Source organism: Barbatula barbatula, assembly GCF_947034865.1.
Source record: "Barbatula barbatula genome assembly, chromosome: 3".
NCBI classification, from domain to species: Eukaryota; Metazoa; Chordata; class Actinopteri; order Cypriniformes; family Nemacheilidae; genus Barbatula; species Barbatula barbatula.
The window spans coordinates 15,889,790-15,911,052 of NC_136764.1; the positions used below are offsets into that span (position 1 = coordinate 15,889,790).

The 21,263-nt window shown below is 37.5% G+C and overlaps 4 protein-coding genes across 10 annotated transcripts; 2 read left to right on the top strand and 2 right to left on the bottom strand.

Moving 5' to 3' along the window:
* Nucleotides 1–117: 117 nt before the first annotated feature.
* On the top strand, nucleotides 118–4,394 carry cdc7 (cell division cycle 7 homolog). Of its 4 annotated transcripts, none has more exons than XM_079452796.1 (12): nucleotides 118–307; nucleotides 607–706; nucleotides 885–971; nucleotides 1,135–1,270; nucleotides 1,457–1,550; nucleotides 1,631–1,773; nucleotides 2,040–2,277; nucleotides 2,526–2,609; nucleotides 2,697–2,920; nucleotides 3,001–3,083; nucleotides 3,216–3,365; nucleotides 3,490–4,274. In XM_079452796.1, the coding sequence occupies exons 2-12, from the start codon at nucleotides 631–633 to the stop codon at nucleotides 3,810–3,812; spliced, it is 1,638 nt and encodes a 545-aa protein (XP_079308922.1). In that variant the 5' UTR covers nucleotides 118–307; nucleotides 607–630; the 3' UTR covers nucleotides 3,813–4,274. The 4 variants fall into 4 exon arrangements, with proteins under 4 accessions (XP_079308922.1, XP_079308924.1, XP_079308925.1 ...); XM_079452798.1 differs by having other exon boundaries at nucleotides 2,040–2,103; XM_079452799.1 differs by having other exon boundaries at nucleotides 149–307; nucleotides 593–706; nucleotides 2,040–2,103.
* Nucleotides 3,991–8,941, bottom strand: glmna (glomulin, FKBP associated protein a). Its single transcript, XM_079452795.1, has 19 exons — nucleotides 8,782–8,941; nucleotides 8,276–8,342; nucleotides 7,798–7,923; nucleotides 7,595–7,708; nucleotides 7,380–7,488; nucleotides 6,860–7,097; nucleotides 6,683–6,782; nucleotides 6,381–6,562; nucleotides 6,235–6,288; nucleotides 6,124–6,154; nucleotides 5,935–6,024; nucleotides 5,780–5,821; nucleotides 5,612–5,685; nucleotides 5,279–5,363; nucleotides 5,077–5,186; nucleotides 4,937–5,000; nucleotides 4,734–4,869; nucleotides 4,585–4,661; nucleotides 3,991–4,498 (listed from the first exon to the last, which is right to left on the bottom strand). Exons 2-19 carry the CDS (start codon nucleotides 8,312–8,314, stop codon nucleotides 4,403–4,405), a joined length of 1,767 nt encoding a protein of 588 aa, XP_079308921.1. The 5' UTR covers nucleotides 8,315–8,342; nucleotides 8,782–8,941; the 3' UTR covers nucleotides 3,991–4,402.
* rpap2 (RNA polymerase II associated protein 2) lies at nucleotides 8,270–17,824 on the top strand. 3 transcript variants are annotated; one of them, XM_079452792.1, is made up of 13 exons: nucleotides 8,270–8,518; nucleotides 8,803–8,961; nucleotides 9,055–9,100; nucleotides 9,605–9,719; nucleotides 9,809–9,907; nucleotides 10,202–10,267; nucleotides 10,383–10,471; nucleotides 10,605–10,640; nucleotides 10,730–11,630; nucleotides 12,300–12,391; nucleotides 12,649–12,729; nucleotides 13,636–13,704; nucleotides 17,270–17,824. In XM_079452792.1, the coding sequence occupies exons 2-13, from the start codon at nucleotides 8,907–8,909 to the stop codon at nucleotides 17,421–17,423; spliced, it is 1,803 nt and encodes a 600-aa protein (XP_079308918.1). In that variant the 5' UTR covers nucleotides 8,270–8,518; nucleotides 8,803–8,906; the 3' UTR covers nucleotides 17,424–17,824. The 3 variants fall into 3 exon arrangements, with proteins under 3 accessions (XP_079308918.1, XP_079308920.1, XP_079308919.1); XM_079452794.1 differs by lacking the exon at nucleotides 8,270–8,518 and having other exon boundaries at nucleotides 8,814–8,961; nucleotides 10,394–10,471; XM_079452793.1 differs by lacking the exon at nucleotides 8,270–8,518 and having other exon boundaries at nucleotides 8,820–8,961; nucleotides 9,608–9,719; nucleotides 17,270–17,607.
* Nucleotides 17,825–18,404: 580 nt separating this feature from the next.
* Nucleotides 18,405–20,684, bottom strand: gfi1aa (growth factor independent 1A transcription repressor a; the record flags this gene model as incomplete). 2 transcript variants are annotated; one of them, XM_079453189.1, is made up of 6 exons in its annotated part: nucleotides 18,405–18,752; nucleotides 18,969–19,134; nucleotides 19,228–19,365; nucleotides 19,478–19,863; nucleotides 19,954–20,136; nucleotides 20,248–20,684. In XM_079453189.1, the coding sequence occupies 6 exons, from the start codon at nucleotides 20,351–20,353 to the stop codon at nucleotides 18,568–18,570; spliced, it is 1,164 nt and encodes a 387-aa protein (XP_079309315.1). In that variant the 3' UTR covers nucleotides 18,405–18,567. The 2 variants fall into 2 exon arrangements, with proteins under 2 accessions (XP_079309315.1, XP_079309314.1); XM_079453188.1 differs by having other exon boundaries at nucleotides 18,406–18,752; nucleotides 18,969–19,365; nucleotides 20,248–20,353.
* Nucleotides 20,685–21,263: the final 579 nt, after the last annotated feature.

Genomic DNA, 21,263 nt, shown 5'->3' on the forward strand with positions numbered 1-21,263 from the left:
AACATGCAAATAAAACATTTATAAACTTAAATAAATATAAATTGCACTTTAGTAACATTTAATCTACACAATCTCGATCAACAAATCTGTAAAAGGTGATTAAATACGATATGCATTGATGGACCTAATGTATGTTGTCACGTGACCCGTGTCTCAATTTTAGCGCCTACTTGGAAGTCGTCAGAAAGAAAAGAGTTGACAAAAGCTGTTTAATACGACAATAAAATCCCGGAATATTTTCTCTTAAACATAAATGGGACTTTAAATCTTATAAACTGTGAGCTGAAAGTGTTTTGCGCCCGAAAAGGTAAAGTGACGCTGTTACCCGTTCTTTTATTTAAACTCTGCCTCAACTCATTGACGGGAAAACAATAACAGATGTAACGTTAAGTTGTTTTATTTATCGCAGTCTAACTTTGGTTTTAAATGGGATATTTTTACATGATATGTTCGTATTAACGGTATGATCGAATTAAATTAGACGCAAGTGATTTAATCGTATACGTCTTGAGCTGTTTTACAGTAACGTTGTTAGCTACGTTAACTATTACGTTAAACAGTAACCGTATTAACTTTCTACTGTACCTAACAGTGACACATTTGCAGCTCTGCAGATTATTTTTGGATTAAATGGAAGCTGTGCCGAATCAACAGGGAAACAGCCAGCAAAATGTTGAGAAAAACAAAGGCAAAAACAAAATCCCCAGTGAGTGACCCTTGTAAATATTCTATGGTCTAAGTGTGAGAGTGGTTATTTATTTATAAGTCTTATTTCAATTAAAAATGTATTAAATACATTTATTTTAAATCAAATGTGTCCAGTATGGTATTTCATTTGAATGATTTTCCACAAGTGAAACTTTATCTTTCTCTGTTTTGTTTAGATGATGTCGAGATGGATATTGAATACCTGTATGAAGCCCTGCCACAGCTTTCTCAAATCTTTCGTATCAAAGACAAAATTGGAGAAGGTTTGTCATTGCTGCTTAAATACTAGTTGTTTGAAATGCAAAAGGACAGATATGAAGATTCTGCATTGATGGCATGCTTTTGTAGAAAGGATATGATTTTCATTTACCATCTGCTGGTTGACTTGAAGGAATGAACAGTTAAATAATATGGTTGTCTTTACAGGTACTTTCAGCTCCGTTTACTTGGCAGAAGCGCAGATGAATGACGGTGCAAGAAGGATGTTTGCGTTAAAGCATTTGATTCCCACCAGTCATCCGATGCGCATTGCTGCTGAACTCCAGTGCCTGACTCTTGCTGGGTGAGTGGAGGATTTCCTACCATATCTTTTTTCTCTTATCACTTTGGGTGTTCCCTGGGAATCAAACCCATGATCTTGGATCTGTCACTCATTTTAATTTTTTCTGTGTCAGAGAGATTCCAAAAAAGATATTTCAATATTTCTTTCATTTGAATTAAATTTGACAATGTATCTCATCGTTTACAGAGGGACAGAAAATGTGATGGGGGTCACTTACTGCTTTAGGAAAGAGCATCACGTGGTCATTGTCATGCCATACATGGAGCATCAAGCGATTGGGGTAGTGACTGCAATTCCTCTGCTTTTCACCCACATGATGATGATAATGATAGAATGAAATAACCCAAATCTTCCTTGTAGGAAATTGTTGGATCACTGACTTTTGAGGAAGTGAAGCATTACATCTTCCATCTTGTCAAAGCTCTGAGCCACATTCATAAATTTGGCATCATCCATCGAGACATCAAGCCGACAAATTTCCTGTATAATCGACAGAGGAAAGAGTACGTACCTGATATTTACATTGCTGTGGTTACATTACATTCTCTGTCAGGTATACAAACAAGCACCACTTTACAGTGACAATAATAACTTATCTAATCACGATTTTGGGTAAAAAAAACGTCACTCTTTATCAGGTGATGCTGCAATGCCCCATGTAGTCTCATTTAGTATGAACTGCATGCAAAACCCACATGTATAACATTTATACACGAAAAATGGAATTTACAAAAGCTGGCTGATATCCATCTGTATCTCTTTCACGCAGGTATGCTCTAGTTGATTTTGGTCTGGCGCAGGGCACTCCAGATACCCAAATAGAACTGCTTAAGGTGGTGAAATCAAAAGCTTATAAAGGTGGTGGGTCTTTAGGGATGGTGAGGGATTCACTTGGAAAACAGAAACTTGTCCCTTTACCACCCAACAACAGAAATCCTGCTGTCCACTCCAGCACTAAAGCACCTGTTAAAAGATCCTGCCCACCCTCACACGTTAAACACACCAAGGTGTCTGCACTGGTCTATTTGTTTATGTATTGTGAAAGTTTACACTCTTACGAGATTCCCACTTGGTGTTTAATTTTGAGAAACAGTTTTATTTATTCATTTATTGACATTAGACAAGTGCACTGGAAAGAGGGAAAGTGAGATGGGCTCACTGAAGTGTATAGTAAAAAAATTATAGTGATAAGGAAACCCATGTAAGAAAAAGTAAAATATAGTAATAATAAAGTACTCTTTCCTTCATTTCAAAGGAACTGTTGGAAACAAGGTCTGTATTTGGAGAAAGAAACTTAAACAACACAAACTCTCATAAGCCCAGTGCTGGGAACGTTGAGGTTTGTGTGTCTTCACACTCACAGTATCTGAAAATCTTTATTTCTTCTAAATTTTAGATTTCATTCATATGTTAACTTGTGTTTCAGGGTCAGCTGTTAAAGCCGAACAAAGAGGAAGCAGTCCCACGCAAAATTATTTCCACAAAACGTCGTTTAACCCCTTTGAGAGCTCCGCTGAATGGTCAGAGGCAGAAAGACACTCCTGTATCTCTGACTCTGAGTGCTCAGAAACCCAACCCCCCCGCTGTCTGTCAGGCACTCAGCTGCAGCTGTTACATGACTGACCGCATCTGTAACATCTGCCTGTCTAGGTACACACTCTTCATCAGCTCCAAAACTGATATCATCGGAATTGTTCAGTGTGCTCAATGAAGTGCTTCTTTTTTAACAGGAAACAGCAGGTGGCTCCAAGGGCTGGTACCCCAGGCTTTAGGGCACCTGAAGTCCTTACTAAGTGCCCCAACCAGGGAACAGGTAAAGCTGACCAATGCAATTCATATTATTTGCATATTTTTATTTGGTGTGGATTTCCAGTTTGATACTAAGTTACATGCTAAATGATGCGCTGTGTAATCATCTCTATTGATAAATCATACATCTTCACAGCTATTGACATGTGGTCGGCCGGTGTTATATTACTGTCACTGCTGAGTGCCAGGTATCCGTTCTTCAAAGCCAGTGATGATCTGATTGCTCTAGCTCAGATCATGACCATTCGAGGATCTAAAGAAACGATTGAAGCTGCCAATAAGTTTGGTATGTTGTTGTCTACAGACTCTCAGATTAGTTAAAGGACTACGTATGTTCCCTTTTTTATTTTATCTTGTTTAAATCAATTTAAAGCTGACTGTATGTTATTTTTTTATCTGTTTGAATGCAGGTAAATCTATAGTGTGCAGTCAGGAGCTCCCTCGACTAAACCTGAGGATTCTCTGTGAGATTCTGAGAGGTTTGAGAATGTGTGATGGGTCACTTCCTGCTGAGTTTCAAGTGTCACACCACCCAGCAGATGCAGGAAGTGGAGCTAATAGAGGCTCACTCAGAAGTGATGAAGAGCTGCAGGAGATGGGTTGGTACAAAGTGCCTGAGGAAGTATATGACCTCCTGGATAAACTCTTAGATTTAAACCCCGAAACAAGAATAACAGCCGATATGGCACTGCAGCATCCACTCTTCAATGACATGATAGATTCATCCATGTAAATCCTTGTTGATTTTCTGGGCATGTTACAAGAAAACAAATATTTGTAATTTTACTGTACAAAGTTGATGTATTTATGATTTTCTTTTTGCTTCTTGCATCACTTTTGTGAATCAGTTTACCTTATAAGGTGTATGTACATTTATATCCCATAAATAATTTTACAGATTATATCTGATTGCCCGTGTTAAAACCTACTTGACAGGTTGCAAGTTTCATTTTTATTTTAGAAATTCAATTATATAGGAAAAAATGCATCTGGGAAAATTTTTCATTCAAGGCTTGATGGATCATTTCATGTAAAATAACAGAACAGGAGAACAACACGGCGTGACATATTTAAATTTAGTTTTTAACCTGCAATGTTCTTGCATAGTTAACTGTTTTTATGTAAATGAGACACGCAGAGATGAACATTTCAAGGTGTCGGCAAATAATAATAAACATTTATCATCATGTAACACAATTGACAAATCAAGATTTAAATTTCTACGTTAATATCAGATTATATGTACAAACAGACTTATACAATGCTGTCAATCAAGTGATTTAAGTCCTTGAAAATGTCATAAAAAGTTAATTACAAACAAATTCATGGCAAGGGTCTGTCCTTAGCTTCAATAATCTCCTCGATTCTTGCCAACACACTCTCTATCAAGTCAAATGTGAAGAGAGCTGACTGCAGAACCTGAGATAAAACAAAGCCACGAGTTGTTAAATTCATCTCCACTGTATTACACAAGTGCAATGTGATTAATACACAAAAGAAAGTACCTGAATCTGCATTTCCGGTGACATGTTTGGTAGCTTTTCATTGCCAACGGTTACTGTGCAAGTGGGTGTTTTAGAGTCTGCCAAACACAAAATGAATCAGTAAACCTGGCCAAATACTCTAAGTTTACACTTAGGTTTAACATAGTTACCTTTTGAACTAAGCTTCTTATTGTCTATAGTGCTCTTCAGTTCAGCCTCATAATGTGCTTTAGACATGTTGAGATCAGTGCGCAGCGGCTTCAGATAGTTATCCTCAATCTTATAGAGCTCAGTCCATATTCCTGTCTGTAAAACATTACATGGTGTTCATATGAGATCAGAATCATGTAATTACAGAATAGTATTAGCTTACCTCATTCTCCCATTCTTTATCTCTGATGAGCATGTATCGGAGGAGATTGAGTGATTCCATGATCCTGTTGGATACAAATAAAAATATGCCAAAAAGTATGACTAGAAGAAAGAGTCAATGGTTTGCAAAGAGGGTGTCACCTGTCCAAGTTCTGCAGAAGGTCTGTTTCTGGTCCCTGTGGAAGGCACAGCACTAGTCGTAGCAGAGGCAGCAGATGTTTACCCAGGAACCAATCATTACCGTTACACGGCTAACAAATATAAAGACAATCAATGGAAGTTTAGTACATTATTTTCATGAATGTTAACTGTTAATCATTACAACGCTTTATTATTACCGTACCTTAAGGGAAAAGTCAATCTGATTTTTGATGTTTTTGATTAAATATCCCTCCACCCCTGCATGGTGACTTGTTTTCAACATACCTCTGAAAACAGAAGGACATATATTAAACATTGCCAATATAAAACACCTGATATCAATACTGATATCTTTTGAAATGCTTGGCCATTGACGTTTTAGAAATAGAGATATGTTTTTGGACATGTGTAATGGAAGTGCATTTGTATTACAAAAGTACAGTATAGTACCACCTGATGGTATCGTTGTTCTGTGGCACCATGCTGTATCTTCTGTTACAGCTTACAACATATGTTTGTGTGATAGAGGGCTCACCTGAAGAACTTGTATTTGGCCTCTGTGCTGAATTTGTCGATACTCAGCTGGAACACTTTAAGGCCTTTAGTTCTCTGTGGTTGTGTTGCAGAAACAAGTAAAAATCAGCAGTTGCACTCCTGTCAATCTGATTTTGCAAATGACATCCATTAAAAAGAACTCACTTACCAAAGTCTGATCTGGACACAATGTCATAACTTTAACTAGGTTCTAAAAGAAAAACATTTTAGAATTAGAATATCAGAGCTCACGAAACACAAATGTATAAACCTGTTGTTAAATGAATAAGTCACAGAAGAATTATAAAGCTCAGCATTGTGTACCTGTGGAACGCTGAAAAATATTTTCAGCTCCAACAGATCCACAGGCAGACTGTTATCTTCAACTCGAACAAGAGTTTTCTCATATAATTCCTGGATAAAGAATTTAAAAATATTTTGTAATAGGATGCAATACATAATTGTCATAATAAGAAGACAAAACAAAATTGTAATGTTTTAAGAAACACTTACTAATCCTTTTTGCAAACGTGATTCTTCAGTTCTTTGAAATGAAAAAAAAACAGACCTGAGCTTCATACACATTCATATTTTACATTTATTTGTTATAACTCCCATCCTTACCTGCTTAACAGCAGCTCCACATATTCCATGTTGCATTGAAGAATAAAAACAGGACTATAAAAACATGCAAAAATAAAATTATCAGTTAGATTTATAAACATATGTAAATTAGAAGTTATCATATGCCTATTAATATTTTACTGTACCTGAGAACAGCAGGAAAAATGTCCATGCCAATATGATGCACAAAGAGTAGGTGAGACATGCAGGCCAATGACTCCTTTGGATATCTGACCTCCTCTTCAAGAAAGCCTGGTACCTCTTTTCTCTTCAGTATATTACGACTTAACAAATCAGGGAGTGACTCCCCAATATTTGACAAAATAACCTGTAGACATTATATACATAAAATAATATCTGTGTTTGAATACAGGAACCCATACGTTTTGTGTTCATATTTCAATTTGCATGCAAAACTTTATTAAAGTTAAGAAAAAGTTTTTTTTACCAGAATCTCCGAAGCAAATTCTCTCAGAGGGGACTTCTGTAGTGTGTTTGGATCTTTCAACAGCACCTCTAGAAGCGGTTCACTCAAACTCTTCATACAGCTGGTTTTAAATAAGAACAACCAATTAGTAATGATGTGAAGATTATGATTCTGGCATTACGTCACAATCAGACCTACAACTTAAGCAGTTCCACTCTGAGCTCATTGCCCTTCGATAGTCTGTTGTTATCCTTGATCTCTAGAACAAAGGGCTTCACAAATTCTAGAAGAGCTGTGCAGCAACGACACAAGCCGAAAACATCGTCTTCCTCCTGCTCTTTGGTGACGGGCACCGGCAGTCTGATCACCTGACTGAGCAGCGTGGACAGAGCCATGCCCACAGATGAAGACTTCTTTACACCCATCCTCAGCAGTACTGTGTGGGGTTTCAGGATGTAAATTGGAGAAAAAAAGAGGAATTTCAAGTTAATGAAACATTTTTAAAAAATCAAATACAAGAGTAACAAGACAGAGCTTTATGTATTGAATGAGATTAAAGGTCTAGTGTATGAAATTTATCTGCAGTTTGCTATCAGTCACTATCTAGCAGTGAGGTTTTGCAACCAATCTTCCAATTTCACTTCCCTTATATCACTTATATTGAAAAGGTTTAGAAATTAGACGATTAGATGCAAATGAGAACATTAAGAACATTCACCTGTTTGTAGTGGCTTGAGAAGAATGGTAACTGTGTCAGCAATAGAACTGGAGTCAGCATCCTCTACCTGCTCCAGCAAACCTATCAGCAGCTCTTTAGGACTTGAAACCTGTTTCACAAAACATCATTGCTGACTAAGTTAAAAGCAGCATGGAAACTTCCCTTCATTCATGACCAAATCGCTCATTACAGTTTAAGAATAAGACGGAAAACACCTCCAGTAGGTGTGACAAAATTGCATGACAGTGCGGAAGGTTTTTGTCTTCCTTCTTCAACAGGATCTGTATCAGTGGACCCAGCAGATTCCAGCCCATGCATCTCACAATTTTCTTCAGTTTTAAAAGAAGAAATGTAGAAGTTAACAACATATATCTATCAAAAATTCCTCTTCATACACCACAATATAGATCCTGCTCACCTTGTTCTTCTCATCGACTAGAATGCTGAGAACTTGTGCACCGTCACCTTGCTCTATGCAGGTCCTTCCTGCAGTAAGGAATAAATCGTAATCCTCTGGCGGGAAGCTTTCATCCTTGATTACTTGCTAGAAAAAAGACAGAACACAACTGGGAATTCTTAAGGTTCCGTGGTTTTCAACTTGGGGGCCCCATGATGGGTCCAGGGAGGCCACAGTTTTTGTGGCATTTTAGGAAAAAACTGGCATTTTCTCATAAATGTTTGACAATCGAACAGAAAAATAATACCACCAACAAAAATAATTGATGTCCCAGCACTGTAAAATTGAAAATGTCTTTGGTTAAAATTAAAAATCTAAATTTAAGATCATAAGTTTTTGTTTGGGGGGCCACAAAGCAATGGTGGGGCTTACAACGAAAAGGTTTGAGAACCACTGCCTTAGATGACATTTCGGGGGTATTGTACCAATACACACTTACACATCTCTGGACTACATCAGTGAGCTGTTCCAGAGCCATCGCAAACGTCTTCTCTGATCAAGACCCTCTGCATGAAGAAATGATCATGTTATAATAACGTTTGCTATCAGTCCCTGAGATGCGATTCGTATGGTAAAGAGACTACAGTGACGTTTTTACGATCAATCATTGCATCTTTATGAAGAGACGAAGAGCAAGTCACTGTCAAGCTCTTTCTCACGATCAAACACAACAGACTCAAAGGCAAGTTGGAATAATGAAGTCATTCATTGGTTCAAATAATTAACTGAACCCCCAGTGCTTCAAAGTGATAATGTTTTCAAGTTTGTTTACAAGCTGATTTTTAAAGCTATTAGCCAGAGGGCTAAACATCATTGTACGACTGGCTTCTTAAAATCAAATGTTTAACGGCGTAGCATTTTATAAGCATGTTTGATCATTTACTTTGTTGTTTGTATGTATAACTATCGATAAAACCAAAAGACGAAAAGAGCGCGTGTACTTACGGCTATATTTTGAATAAGCAGCACCGCATGTTAGGGAACGACGGCGGAGTCAAAGTTTGTCTCTGGTGGCTTGCCGTAGTGCAGTGACGTACGCGGAAGAGTTTTTTGGTTTGATTGAACGGAGCATGGAAGGCTGTGAAGTGACTAGAAAGATCCAATCCTCAAAACCAAAGAAGAAAAGTACGAAATAAAGAGTCATGTGGAGTTTATGAACAACTTAAGGCAACAATTCAAATGGATAACACATCTTTGTCTTCCTTTTTCTGAATTTAGGTGAAAAAGGCTCGCAAGTGAGGTCAGCTGAAGATGAAGCGAGACGGTGAGTTGACGCAACGTTTACATTTAGTCATTTAGCAAACGCTTTTATCCAAAGAGACTTACAAAGAGTTGCAGAAGACATGTTTTAAGTAGTTTTTCTAAGGTTATGAGAGATGTGGTTGACGGGACTGGGTAAGGAAGGAGAACGAGGGGGAAAGCGATTTACTGCCCTTATGGGAAGGTAATACAAGGCGCCGCTCGTTTGCTGAACGCAGGGTTCTTGCTGGAGTGTAGGAGGGTGTGAAAGTATGCAGGTGCAGATCCAGTTATAGTCCTGTAGGCAAGCATCAGTGACTTGAATCTGATCCGGGCTTCAACCGGTAGCCAGTGGAGAGAGATGAAAAGGGCTGTCACATGAGCCCTTTTGGGTGCTGCTGCGTTTTGAACCAGCTGGAGTGGTTTGATAGTAGCTCTAGTTCAGCCGCATAACATCAATACGGATAGTTGTATGATCTGTGTACAATGTGAGTACTTGAACTGAATATTGAACTCTGATTTTATACAGTAGAGAGGCTCTCAAAGAGACTCTCGGACTGAAGCTAGAACTTGAGCGCAAAGCACTGCAGATTGTTGAGAGACTCTTGGAGGACAACGTCACAGAGGAATTCGTCATCAGCTGTGTAAGCAATGAGTATATTTAATAATTGTTTGCAGTCATAATGTAAAATTACAAGTTATGAAAATAGTGTCCTTTTATCTTCTGTTGTAGGTATGGTACATGACTCCTGCCAACTACAAAGACACTGTGGAAGAACGGTCCATTGCCAAACTGTGCGGATATCCTCTATGTTCAAGTAAACTCAACAATGTAAGAGTCATTTCTTACAGCATCTTTAAATGCACAATTCATCCAAAAATAAAATTGCCCTCAAGTAGGGCAAATCACAATGGTAGTCTAAGCGCCCCAGAACTGTTTGCATTCATACATTCTTAAAAATGTCTTTCTCTGTGTTCATCAGAACAAAGAAATGTATACATATTTGGAACCACTTGAGTGTGGGTGAATGACGAATTTTCACTTTTGGGTGAACTGTTCCTTTAAAAGTATATCTGATGTAATTACATATTTCTTTAACTAGAGTTTAATTTAAATGCATTCCAGGTCCCCACCCAACAGTTTAAAATATCCACCAAGACCAATAAAGTCTATGATATCACAGAGCGTAAGGTATGAAACAATTGTTTCTGCTTTTTCTTTTTTGTCTTTGCTATTTAATAAGTAGTTAAAACAGAAACAAACGACTTTGTCAAAATTTCCTTTTGTATTCATCTCATTTTTTAAGTGCTTTTGTAGTAATTTCTGCTACAAAGCCTCCAAATGTTTAGAGCTCCAGATATCAAAAACTCCACTTTGGCTCAGAAAGCAGGAAAGGTAAGTTATGAATCAAATGAATGATTTAATATGATTGACTATATAATATGCTGTAAATATTAATATATCATGGGAACTCTGAAATTTGATGGATTTTAACAGGATTTCATTTTTAACCCCCTCCCTTCTAAAGGCCTCCTGAGATTAAGCTGATGAAAGAAGGAGACAGGTTTGTATGCAAAGTTGTATTTTGTAATTTCTTGTGGAAGAGATGGTGGATTGTATGTGTATGAAATAAATAAAACATTATCTCCACAGAGGCAGCTCAGGGCAGGAAGTAAAGTTGGTTGACATGCCTATAACAAAAGCCAACATTGAGAATCCTGTTCAAGATGTTGTTGAGCCTTCAAGGGATTCACCTCTCTTTGGTCAGAGTGACAGCAGTGACATTGAGCAAGACTTTGTCTCCAGTGTCGTTACCAAGCCTCATAAACATTGGGGTAAACACATACACTGGGGTGAGCTGCCAAAGAAAGACGGACATACTGATAATGATGGATCAAGCTGTGAAGAAAATGAAGCTCCATTTCCTGAAAGAGCAGCCAGCGAAAATATTGTTAAAAATACATTTTCAACACAGAAGGACCCAGAGATATGCAGTACAGAAGTTACATCTGTTAATTCCCATGTTGACGGAACTCTGGAGCTCTTGAAAGATTGTAATCTAGAAGATGGTCACACTGTAAGCCATCAAGAGACTTCACAGCCCGAGACTGGAAACACCACCCTTGCCTCTGGTGGCCTGAACATCACTCAGGTGGGTATGAGTAAGAGAGGAGCCGCAGGCCTCAAAAGTCTGTTGAAGGATGATAATAAAGCTAAGTCAGCTTCAAAAGCCATCAATCTGTGTCTGGTAGAGCATCTAAGGAAAACTTTTATGGAATGGAAAACTGAGGAAACAATGAAGTTTCTATATGGTCCTGGTTACGCCTCAGAAACAGAGGCTAAGATACAAGCGGAAGAGGAACTGGATGAGGATGACCTGGTTGAGGAAGACTTAAGAGTTCCGACAAAACCGAGTGCAACAGCTCCTGATTTTAATACGCTGCGACAAGAGACCGAGCAACTGGAGCTGAGAGTGAAGGAGTTTTATAAAGGAGTTTGTGTTCTGCCTGAGGAGCTTGAGACCAATTCAGTCAAAGAGAGAGGAGACAAAGAGGTGAGAAATTTTACGTCCTTTGCGTTTTTGGTCACTAATTGTAACATCAATGAATTCACTGCTGTCATAAATGTTAGAAAAATAAGTACAGTTTTGGCATCTGAGTTTTTATAATTTTGTTTTCAGTTTTATTTTTTCAGTTGTATTAATATTTTGATTTGGCTTTTTCTTTCATGGGTATTTTATTAAATCTTTTGTAATGTGCTTATGTCATTTATTTATTTGTTTTTTTTATATAGCTTTTTATTGTACTTTTTCTTTATTTTCAGTTAATAATTTTAGCGCCTTAAGTATTGCTGAGATAAAACCTCTAATTTGAAGTTCATCAAATAATCGACCTGATATTTGATTTGAATTAACAGAAAAGTTTCAGGAAACTATAAAAGTCTTGATCTGAAGGAATATTATTGGGCTTGTGTTTATGACAAAAAGATGATCTGTATTTAAATTAAATGCAGTTTGTCATTAATTGCAATGGCATTCATATACTTTAAATGCTGGTTTAAGAGTCCTGTTGGGACTGCTGCATGTACCTTGTTGATTTAGTTTGTAGTTACTTAAACAGTCCTGTTGTGGGTGCTGTATCCAAGCATGTTGGAACTTATGTGAAAAGATCAACATTTCATTCATTTGTGGTGCTTTTGTTTTTTTATTGATATGATCCTGCAGGGCAGTGGAAGGGATCCTCCTCTACCTTTAGTGGATTCACATTCACAACACCTGATTCAGAAACGCATTACTGTGGAGAAGCTGAGCAGGAGGTCAGTGTTAATAAGCAGTTTGTGAATGAGTGTAATACGAACTTGACACTTGGAGAAATTTGCCTTCACTGATTATATATACAAATTTAGATTTGTGACGTGACATACAGTGCAATGAATATATGCATTACATGTTCTCTGGGACCCCAAATATTGCAAAAGTGATAGCATTTTGTCTAAAGCAAGAGTTATAAATAGTAGTAACTTATTACATTCAGTGTGATATTTAACTCTAACCTCCCTCTGTCTTTCCAAAGTTTGAGAGATGTTCTTGGCCCCTTGCGCCTAACAATGAATGATGTCATCAATGACATCAATAATTTGATCAGGACTTTCAGGTGAGCTACATACTGACTATTTAGCAAATGTTATGTACCATTGCTTTTCAGAGGAATTCTGCAGTTTTCCTGTGTTCTTGCAGTCTACTTTCCAAACTTTTTCGAAACAATTATTTCTTGTTAAAATCAGTGTTTATGGTTGTTTTTCAAATAGTCAATAGACTTCTTTGTCCTGAACTATGAAGATTTGAGTTTCACGGATAATAAATTATAATTGATCTTAGAGGTGGTGTCAACAGGAAGTAGTGTGTCACACTATGAACGTGATTTACCATGTTACTGAAGCGGTACTTCATCCTTGCATCGAACCTGCTTCCAGGAATTCTGTTTCTACTGTTGACAGCCGCCAAATCCAGCACCTCAACTACAAAGAGACACTGATTTAAGCCATTTAAAGGGAGAGTTCACCCAAATATGTACTCGCCCTCGAGTTGTTCCAAATCTGTGTAGATTACTCCGTTTTGATTAACTCAAAGCAAGATATTTGGAAGAATGCTTGTAACCAAAAAGATCTGGGGCACTATTGAAACCATAGTAGAAACATTTACAATGGTTGTCAAAAGTGCCCCAGAACTGTTTTCTTTCCTACATCCTTCAAAATATCTTCTCTTGTGTTCAACAGAACAAAGAGATCTATAAAGCAAATTTTCAATGGTGCCCCAGAACTGTTAAGTTACAAACATTCTTTCAAATATATTTCTCTGTGTTCATCACAACACAGAAATGTATACAGATTTGGAACAATTAAAATCTTATTATGTAAATGATGAAACTGTAAATGATGACCGATTTTTATCCCTTTAAGTTCGAAATGGCGGTTTATTATGACTGGTTTCTCTTATAAATAAATGCCATTTAAGTTTATTTTTCTAAATGATGCTAGTAATTGTTCTTTTTATATTCTAGGTTCACAAACAAAAATATAATTCACAAAAGGCCCGAGTGGACTTTAATTGCAGTGATTCTTCTTTCAGTGTAAGTATCAAATAAAGACTGGTCAATACAGTAAAAATAAGACCTGCTTTAGAAAATATAAGTCTTTCTTCTTCATGTAAAACTCTTCACCACAATACCAGGGTGTGGTGGATGGTTACTGAGTGGCCTTAAAAGTCCACTCCTAGTCTCCATGACAGTCAGATCTCTAGATTGGCACATATGGCTCTGTCAGTGTTTCCTTAGTTTATCACTTTACACATAAAAATGTTGATCAGATCGCTTCGAAAATGATTACAGAAATAAAACACATTTTGAGGATTCGCGCATATCCTTATTACAAACAGTGTGGGATGAGTCAAATTGTTTGAAGAAAGCAATAGCGTATGCAATAGTACTAGTAATGCTGGCATTAGCAAACACTACTAACAAGTTAAATTCCAAAATGTGAATACAATTCAGGATTCTGTAGAGACCTGTCCGTTATTCCCCACCCATCAAAATGTATTTCAAAATGGCATATGTATTCTGATTGTTTACAAGTGAACATATTTGATATGTTTCAGATGTCAAACACCGTTGAGCTAATTATCTACCACCGTTTTTTTTTCTTCATTGCTCATGTATGGGAAAGTGCCACATGTGTTGGTATTTGTCATCAGAGGTCAGCACGGCTGTTCTGCAACCTAAGCTAACGTGTACTCGTATAAAGGCTCAGATTATTGCAATTGGAGATAATGCTTTGGGTTTATCTGATGACGGCTGTTGATTGGGGCTTTATGGCATCTCGGTGGCCTGCTGTGCTGTGACAGTGAAAGTATGTGGAAGGGAGATGAACAGCTGGAGGGCCTGACATTAACAGGAGTGGACAGGAACAGTACTGAGGAAATCAGGGAGCATTGTTTTCTCTCCAGGAACACACACTCTGCAAAGCCATAAGACATGTGATTTATGTCTGTGTGTGTATGATTTGGAAGCCTTTGCTCTTTTCAAGTTAATATTTGTCTAATTGGCAAAGATTTGTGATTCTAATGAGGATGTTAACAGTAATGTATTTAGCAGACGGTTTTATTCAAAGCCACTTATAGTGAAATTGACTTCACAAGTTTTTAAGAGTACATGGAATTAAACCCATGATTTTGCCCTTGCTAGTACCGTGTTCTTCCAATTGAGATACAGGAAAGCTTATTTTTGTCCCATAAGGCTTTTACGGTTGAAATGACTATAACTAGTCAAATTTAGCATTGATAGTATTAACTGAATGCTTAAATCTTAGTAAAGAAATCAGGAAATTGATTTCCTGTATGTGTGGTATAAAATGGCAACAGAATCATGTTTGTACTGTGCCAGGTGGTGTGTATGACTTCCCTCAGGTTTATGAATGCTTGACAGAGCTACTAAACTGTGAGGAGAGTTCCGTGCTGCTCCCTGTCTGTGTAAACATAAGCTTAAATCTTATCACGGCCTGATTGCTGTTGATCCGTGATGTTGCAGTAAGAGCATGGGAAACATTCCACCTGAAGAGCCATCACACAAGCCAGAGTAAACCACTCCCCGTTTAAAGATCTGCCTTAAAAACACGACTTTGATTTATAATTGACTGGCTAAATGATTTTGGTAGGTTAACTCCGTTTGTTCGTCTATAAACGGTATAGTTTGTTAGGTTTGCGTTTCGTGCAAGTGATTCATCTAGTTAAAGAGACACCCCCCAACATGTTTTGTGTGTGTAATTTGTAACTTTAAATAATGTGGGTTTTGATTACATGCAACCTGTCTATGTAGATAGAAATAGCTCATTCTAATGTAATAAAAACATTATGCTTCATTATGTACACCTTGCCGATGCACTGATATGTAAATGATGGCCGATAATGATAACCAATAGTTCTTTAACATTGGAAGCCAAAACTAATATGTTGGCCCATATACAATATTTAAATATAAATATCAAATTCTCTGAGACTGAAACAAAAGGCAATACGTGGACAACTGCTTCTATTTGAAAATATTTACTGCAGAAAACAAGATAACAACATTGTTATTTTGTTTCACTGAAAATCATGTACCAAACCTACTTTTCACTAAAGAAAGATTCTTTAAGATTTAAACGAATTAAATCTTTAATGAACAAACTATAGATGTACTTCCAGAGCAAACCAGAGAAGTGTTCTCAGTAGCCAAAGGTCTAATAGGTTTTAAGACAATATGCTTTTGTTCCTATTATTTACACATTCATAAATATCTACACACTGTACCTACATCAACAATGTTTAAATATCTACACACCTACATCAACAATGTTTTGCTAATAGCAGTAAGTGATTGATCTTGACGGAAAGACAGTACTGTACTACATTTTAACTGTGAGCAGCATGCACCCGAAGAGGTTAAACAGAGGAAGATAATTGGCCTGATTTCATTATCGAGCCAATGCCGATAACATTAAAAATGACCATTTATCGGCAGATATGGCCGAAAAATGATTGTGCATGAATTATATTATATTGCATTTTGGTCGATAGATCCTTTAAAAAAGAACACAATAGACATCTCAAAGCAAATGTTCAAATTATTTGCGGAATTAGCTTCAATGTTTGCATCAAGTATTTTGATGTTGCTTTATTTTACAGGCAAGGCTATTCTGACAATCGAGACAAACCTGTTGCTAGAGCACTGCAAACAACATGTTTATTCATACCAAAGCTTTTGTTTAAAGGTCCAGTGAGTACTTTTTGGGATGATCTATTGATAGCTATGTATAGTAAATTGCATTTCTATGTCTTCAGATGTGTATAAAGTGCTTACACAATGAAGCGTTATGTTTTTAGAATGAGTTATTTCTATCTATACACCGCGGGTCCCCTTGCATGTAGTTCGCCATGTTCTTTCAGCCGTCATAGTTTTTCGAAATTTAAAACCTTCCCACTAGATACAACTGACTGGACCTTTAAAAGATGTTGTTTGTTTTATGATTTTAATATTCAATAATCTCAGTCGTTTTAGGCTGTGTCTGCTAATCTTTTTTTGGTTTCGGGGTTTATTTCAGGCTTTCAATCTGTTTATCAGCAGAGAGCCTGTTATTTTCCCCTCATGAATAATTTGAATCTGCACTTTTCTCTGCCTTATGTCAGGTGTGCCATTGGCCTGTGGTCTTTTGTCGAGAGCAGTTAAATAATATATAAAGCAAGAGAAACAGTAGAACAGGTTGAATCCGAGCTGCCGCAATAACCCATTTTCCTTTCAGCCACAGGTCTATGGATGGGTGATCTCTAAAACCAGCCTAATCACACATGTTTAGACATTTCCAGTTAGCATACAAGTCATTATTTCATGGAAAATTTGTTTTACGCAACATTTAATTTAATGTACTGTTGTCTTTAATATTTAAAGTATTTGTGTTCCGTGATGAAGAGAGATTGCATTCAAAGAATGTTGACAAGTCTGCTTGTGTGAGGAATGAGAAAGGTCTATAATATTGAAATAAGCACCTCTATCAAATGATGTAATGACTCGACACGTTTGCCTGTGTCGTTGTTATTTTCATGTTGTTGAATTATTAGTAAGGATCCATGGCAGTGCTGCTAACACTAAAAACTTTGTTTTGTAGGTTAACAGAAGTGTCACCATTGCTGAAAGAGTCCCTTGCAATGCCATCATCAGTTGAATCCATCTCCTCTTTGATGAGACAAATGAACCTGAACGATAAAGATCTGCACAGACTTGTTTTGCTCTTCAAGCCCCAAATCATTTCACAAGCATAATGCACAGCATCAAAGATTGAGCATTTATAATAAATGTCAGTCTGTTGCACTGAATACATGCGTTGTTTGTTCCCTGAACTACACTGGATTGAGATTGAGTCTAATTCATTTTTTATTATCAAACGCATGGTGTTTCATTACTATTCTTATAAGGGCAGTTTCCTGTACAAGGATTATTTTCGTCAATTTAAAAAACATACTTTATGAAAAACATGACTGGTGTGCATCTTGATACAAAACAAGCGCATTGATATATTTCAAGACACCTCTAAAATGTAAAATAATCTTTGCCTATTAAACCCTGTCCGGGAAACTGCCCCATGGTAGTAACTAATCTCTTTCTTATTTATCTTGTATTTATTTAATTTATTTTGTTTGGTACATAAACGTATATTATGGAAGATATATGAGTACTCTTTATTATTAATTAAATTAAATAAAAAAAGTTCCATATGCTTATATACTTAGGATGGATATCAGCACTGTAAGGTGAAAAGTGTTTTGCATATTTGACCTAAATTAGTCATCTAAAATGCTTTTGATTACAAATGTCATGTTTTTTTTAATCGTTTAAAATCTGGTTCTAAGTAAAAAAGCATAGATAGCCCAGGTATACAGAACCCAACGAAACCTATGTGCATGTTCCTGTACAATGCACTTAAAAGGTGCTACAAGGGATCCCAGCCATAGCAAGGGTGTGAATCCCGAATAAACAAAACTCCTGCACAGAGTCAATACTTGCACATATATATAAATCTTTTTTTCTTAACTTTTCAGTCCCACGACCTTCAACAGCCATACAAAGAATTTCTTAAATGTTCTTCTCGATAATAAAATAGCCATGTCCACTTGTGAATAGAAAGGTTCTTCTGAAGGTTCTTTGTGAAACAATTTAGTCCAAAATGCATGGTGAACGTGTCGTTTAAATGAAACACCCAATGCAGTGCAGGCCTAATACAAATTGATGGTAAAAGTCAAAATGGTATGAAATCATTTGTATCAGTTTATTCATGTTTTACACAGAATATATTCTCATCTTGTTATAAAATGCTGCAAATAATTTAAATAATAAAACCACAAAGCAAACCATCTACTACAGCCTAGTGTCACGTGTTCAAACAAAATAAAACAAATATATTGTCCTTTAGCCTAATTTTAGACCATGCTGCGTTTCTTTGTGTCTCCTCAGATCTACTTTGCGCTGAAAGCCTTTGCTGCACAGCTCGCATCCGAACGGCTTGAACCCGGTGTGTTTTCTGCTGTGTGTGATGAGGTTTGAACTCTGACTGAAGGCCTTTCCACACACTTGACACTTGTGCGGCTTTTCACCTAAAAAGAGAGAAAGAAAACGTGTCGTAGGTCTGCTGTTACGGTTTAAGAATCTATTCTTTTGGCTCATTTCATTAAACAAGACAGATTCTTTATGCGTATATGCCAAAACTAATAAGTCAGGTTGGTGGCATGCCTGCACAGAAATCGCAACATCCAACTTATAGCCTCGTTTGATTTTCAACGCAGCATCATTTTACTCAAAATGTAAATCACCTGTGTGAATGAACGTGTGTTTCTTCATATCTGATTTCTGGTGGAATCGTTTGCCGCAGTACTGACAGGGGTATGGTCTCGTGTCAGAGTGGATGAGAAGGTGCGTGGACAGAGTGGACGACCTCTTAAAGCTTTTGTCGCATATTTTGCAGCTGAAGACTCTTTCCTGCGGGAAAGAAATAATTAGCAGGAGCTTGTAGCCTAATGTTTCGATGCTTAATACATGTAAACCAATGCTGGTAAATGAATTCAAACCTACTTGTGAATGGACAGCTTTATGTTGCTCCAAACTGACTGCATGACCAAAGGTTTTGCCGCACATCTCGCACGCGAAAGGCCTCGTGCCGCTGTGTGATCGTCGCACGTGAACCTCTAACCCATGAGGGGTCGAAAAAACCTGTTTTAAACAATAAAAGTTCATTACCGCATTTTATTGATTTATCTTAGTTTGTGGGACTAGACCTGCTGCAGCCAAAAGCTTGGACACACTAAAGAAATAGATTATATACCTTAGTGCATTTTACGCATTTGTACGACGCGTTTAGCTGAAGTCGAGTGCACAGAATATTGGATTCTGAATCGATCTCTGATCCTTTACTTGATATCTTGAAGTCTGCGTAAAAGCTACTATCCAATAGGTTAGTGTTCAGAGATCCATAGTCCTGATAAAATCGTCCGGATGGAGTTGGTTCAATGAGGCTGTGGGAACCTGGTCTTCTTTCTATGGAATCATACACCCCCATTGATGTCTCTGGATCTACAGAGACAGGTACTCGGTTGCATGATTGAATGAGGTGCCTGAGCTCGGATGTTGAAGGGGCCCAAACATACGGGCGGAAAGTCATGTCAAAAGGCTGAGAGTCGTCTGGAGAAGGCACCGGGCATTTATCCAAATCTGTGAAATGTATTGTATAAAGGAAGATGTAAGAAACGAGTGTTACATGAATGTGCCCAGGCATAAATACACGTGATGAAAACCGCCAACCTGGAGAGTCTCCAAGAGGTCTCCAAAAGTCCTCATAGTCCGATGCGCGGTCACACACACTGCCCTCACAGCTCAGCTGCGACTGCTGAGACGAATGATCCGCCGTGCACACCATGCTGGCTTTAGGGGAATGATTCCCCGGATCCTTTCCCGCATCCACTGTGCTCTCAGAGACCGGACTTTCTAAGTCACAAAAGTACCCAAAATGCACAATTTATAAATTTCATTGACTGCTGTTTTTTTATTGTCTGCCTGTTATATTAACGTCTACGGTATTTGGAGTTCGCAGCCTACCTTGGCATGTGAAAAGTTTCTCAATTTGGATGTAGTTGTCGTCCAGATAACGGGGTTGGTGATAACTGTGCGCCCGTTTGCTCTTCACTAAAAACGACCTCGGCATGTTTAATCTTCAGGTTCAGGGTCACCAATCACTCACTGCGCTCCAATCCTACCAAAAAGTGAATTTTAAGACCGGTGTGAATGAAGACACCTGCTCCTTTTACTAAATTTGCTCAATGCGCCCGGTCTGGCAAAATCTCTGTATCGCGTAGCGTTTGGCAATCTAAACCTCATAAACCAACGCAAAGCGATTTGAAGTTTAGGTGCTCACTGTTATTGTGCTCTCTGGGCAACTTGATCTCAAAGCCTTATTTAGTAAACTGATCCTCATTGTGCATAAGATATCAGCCTCACGTCACTGATGCACACACGTCCAGCAACAGACTGGAAATGGAGACCAGGGTATTATTGACCACGCTGTATAACTAATTGGTTTTGTTTTGGTCCATAATAACTTGATGTCAAACTGAACATTGAGTTCGAAGCAAATGAGACCATCATATTCAATTAACACGCAACTTTTTGTCCACGGTGAAATATTCATTCATAATAATCTGTCTCTCGTACAGATTTGTATTTGTATATTTATTCGATGGTTGGAATATTTATAGCAAAACTTATGCACATATCATTTCCTCACTGAAGCAATGATTGCAGTACAATGTTGCAGAAATTCTACTCAATTTAATTATAAAACTATTCAAAACAATTATTATAACTAGACTATAACTAGATCAAACTAAGATTTGAGTGAATCTGGAGAAAACTTCTGCACAGATAGCGCTTAAAATAGAGTTCTCCACAAATCTGACATTAGTAATCGCAGACATAACAACTCTCGTGCACAAACTAACATGCCCCCTTTGCCTACCTTTTAAAAACAGACACTTTATCCAAGCTGAAAATGTATTTGCGTCTCTTGCAGGAAACGTTATTGTGTCCTATTTGCACCATAATCGACATTAATAAGC

What these genes read in the sequence shown, in the direction of transcription:
- cdc7 (XM_079452796.1), top strand. Translation starts at nt 631, where the DNA reads ATGGAAGCTGTGCCGAATCAACAGGGAAACAGCCAGCAAAATGTTGAG. An exon ending in AGGCAAAAACAAAATCCCCA is followed by an intron (nt 707 to 884) that starts GTGAGTGACCCT and finishes TGTTTTGTTTAG; the next exon opens with ATGATGTCGAGATGGATATT. An exon ending in CAAAGACAAAATTGGAGAAG is followed by an intron (nt 972 to 1,134) that starts GTTTGTCATTGC and finishes TTGTCTTTACAG; the next exon opens with GTACTTTCAGCTCCGTTTAC.
- glmna (XM_079452795.1), bottom strand. Translation starts at nt 8,314, where the DNA reads ATGGCTCTGGAACAGCTCACTGATGTAGTCCAGAGATGT. An exon ending in GCCAAATACAAGTTCTTCAG is followed by an intron (nt 5,364 to 5,611) that starts GTGAGCCCTCTA and finishes TTCTGTTTTCAG; the next exon opens with AGGTATGTTGAAAACAAGTC. An exon ending in TAAGAAGCTTAGTTCAAAAG is followed by an intron (nt 4,662 to 4,733) that starts GTAACTATGTTA and finishes TGTGTTTGGCAG; the next exon opens with ACTCTAAAACACCCACTTGC.
- rpap2 (XM_079452792.1), top strand. Translation starts at nt 8,907, where the DNA reads ATGGAAGGCTGTGAAGTGACTAGAAAGATCCAATCCTCAAAACCAAAG. An exon ending in ATGATATCACAGAGCGTAAG is followed by an intron (nt 10,268 to 10,382) that starts GTATGAAACAAT and finishes TCATTTTTTAAG; the next exon opens with TGCTTTTGTAGTAATTTCTG. An exon ending in AAGAGAGAGGAGACAAAGAG is followed by an intron (nt 11,631 to 12,299) that starts GTGAGAAATTTT and finishes ATGATCCTGCAG; the next exon opens with GGCAGTGGAAGGGATCCTCC.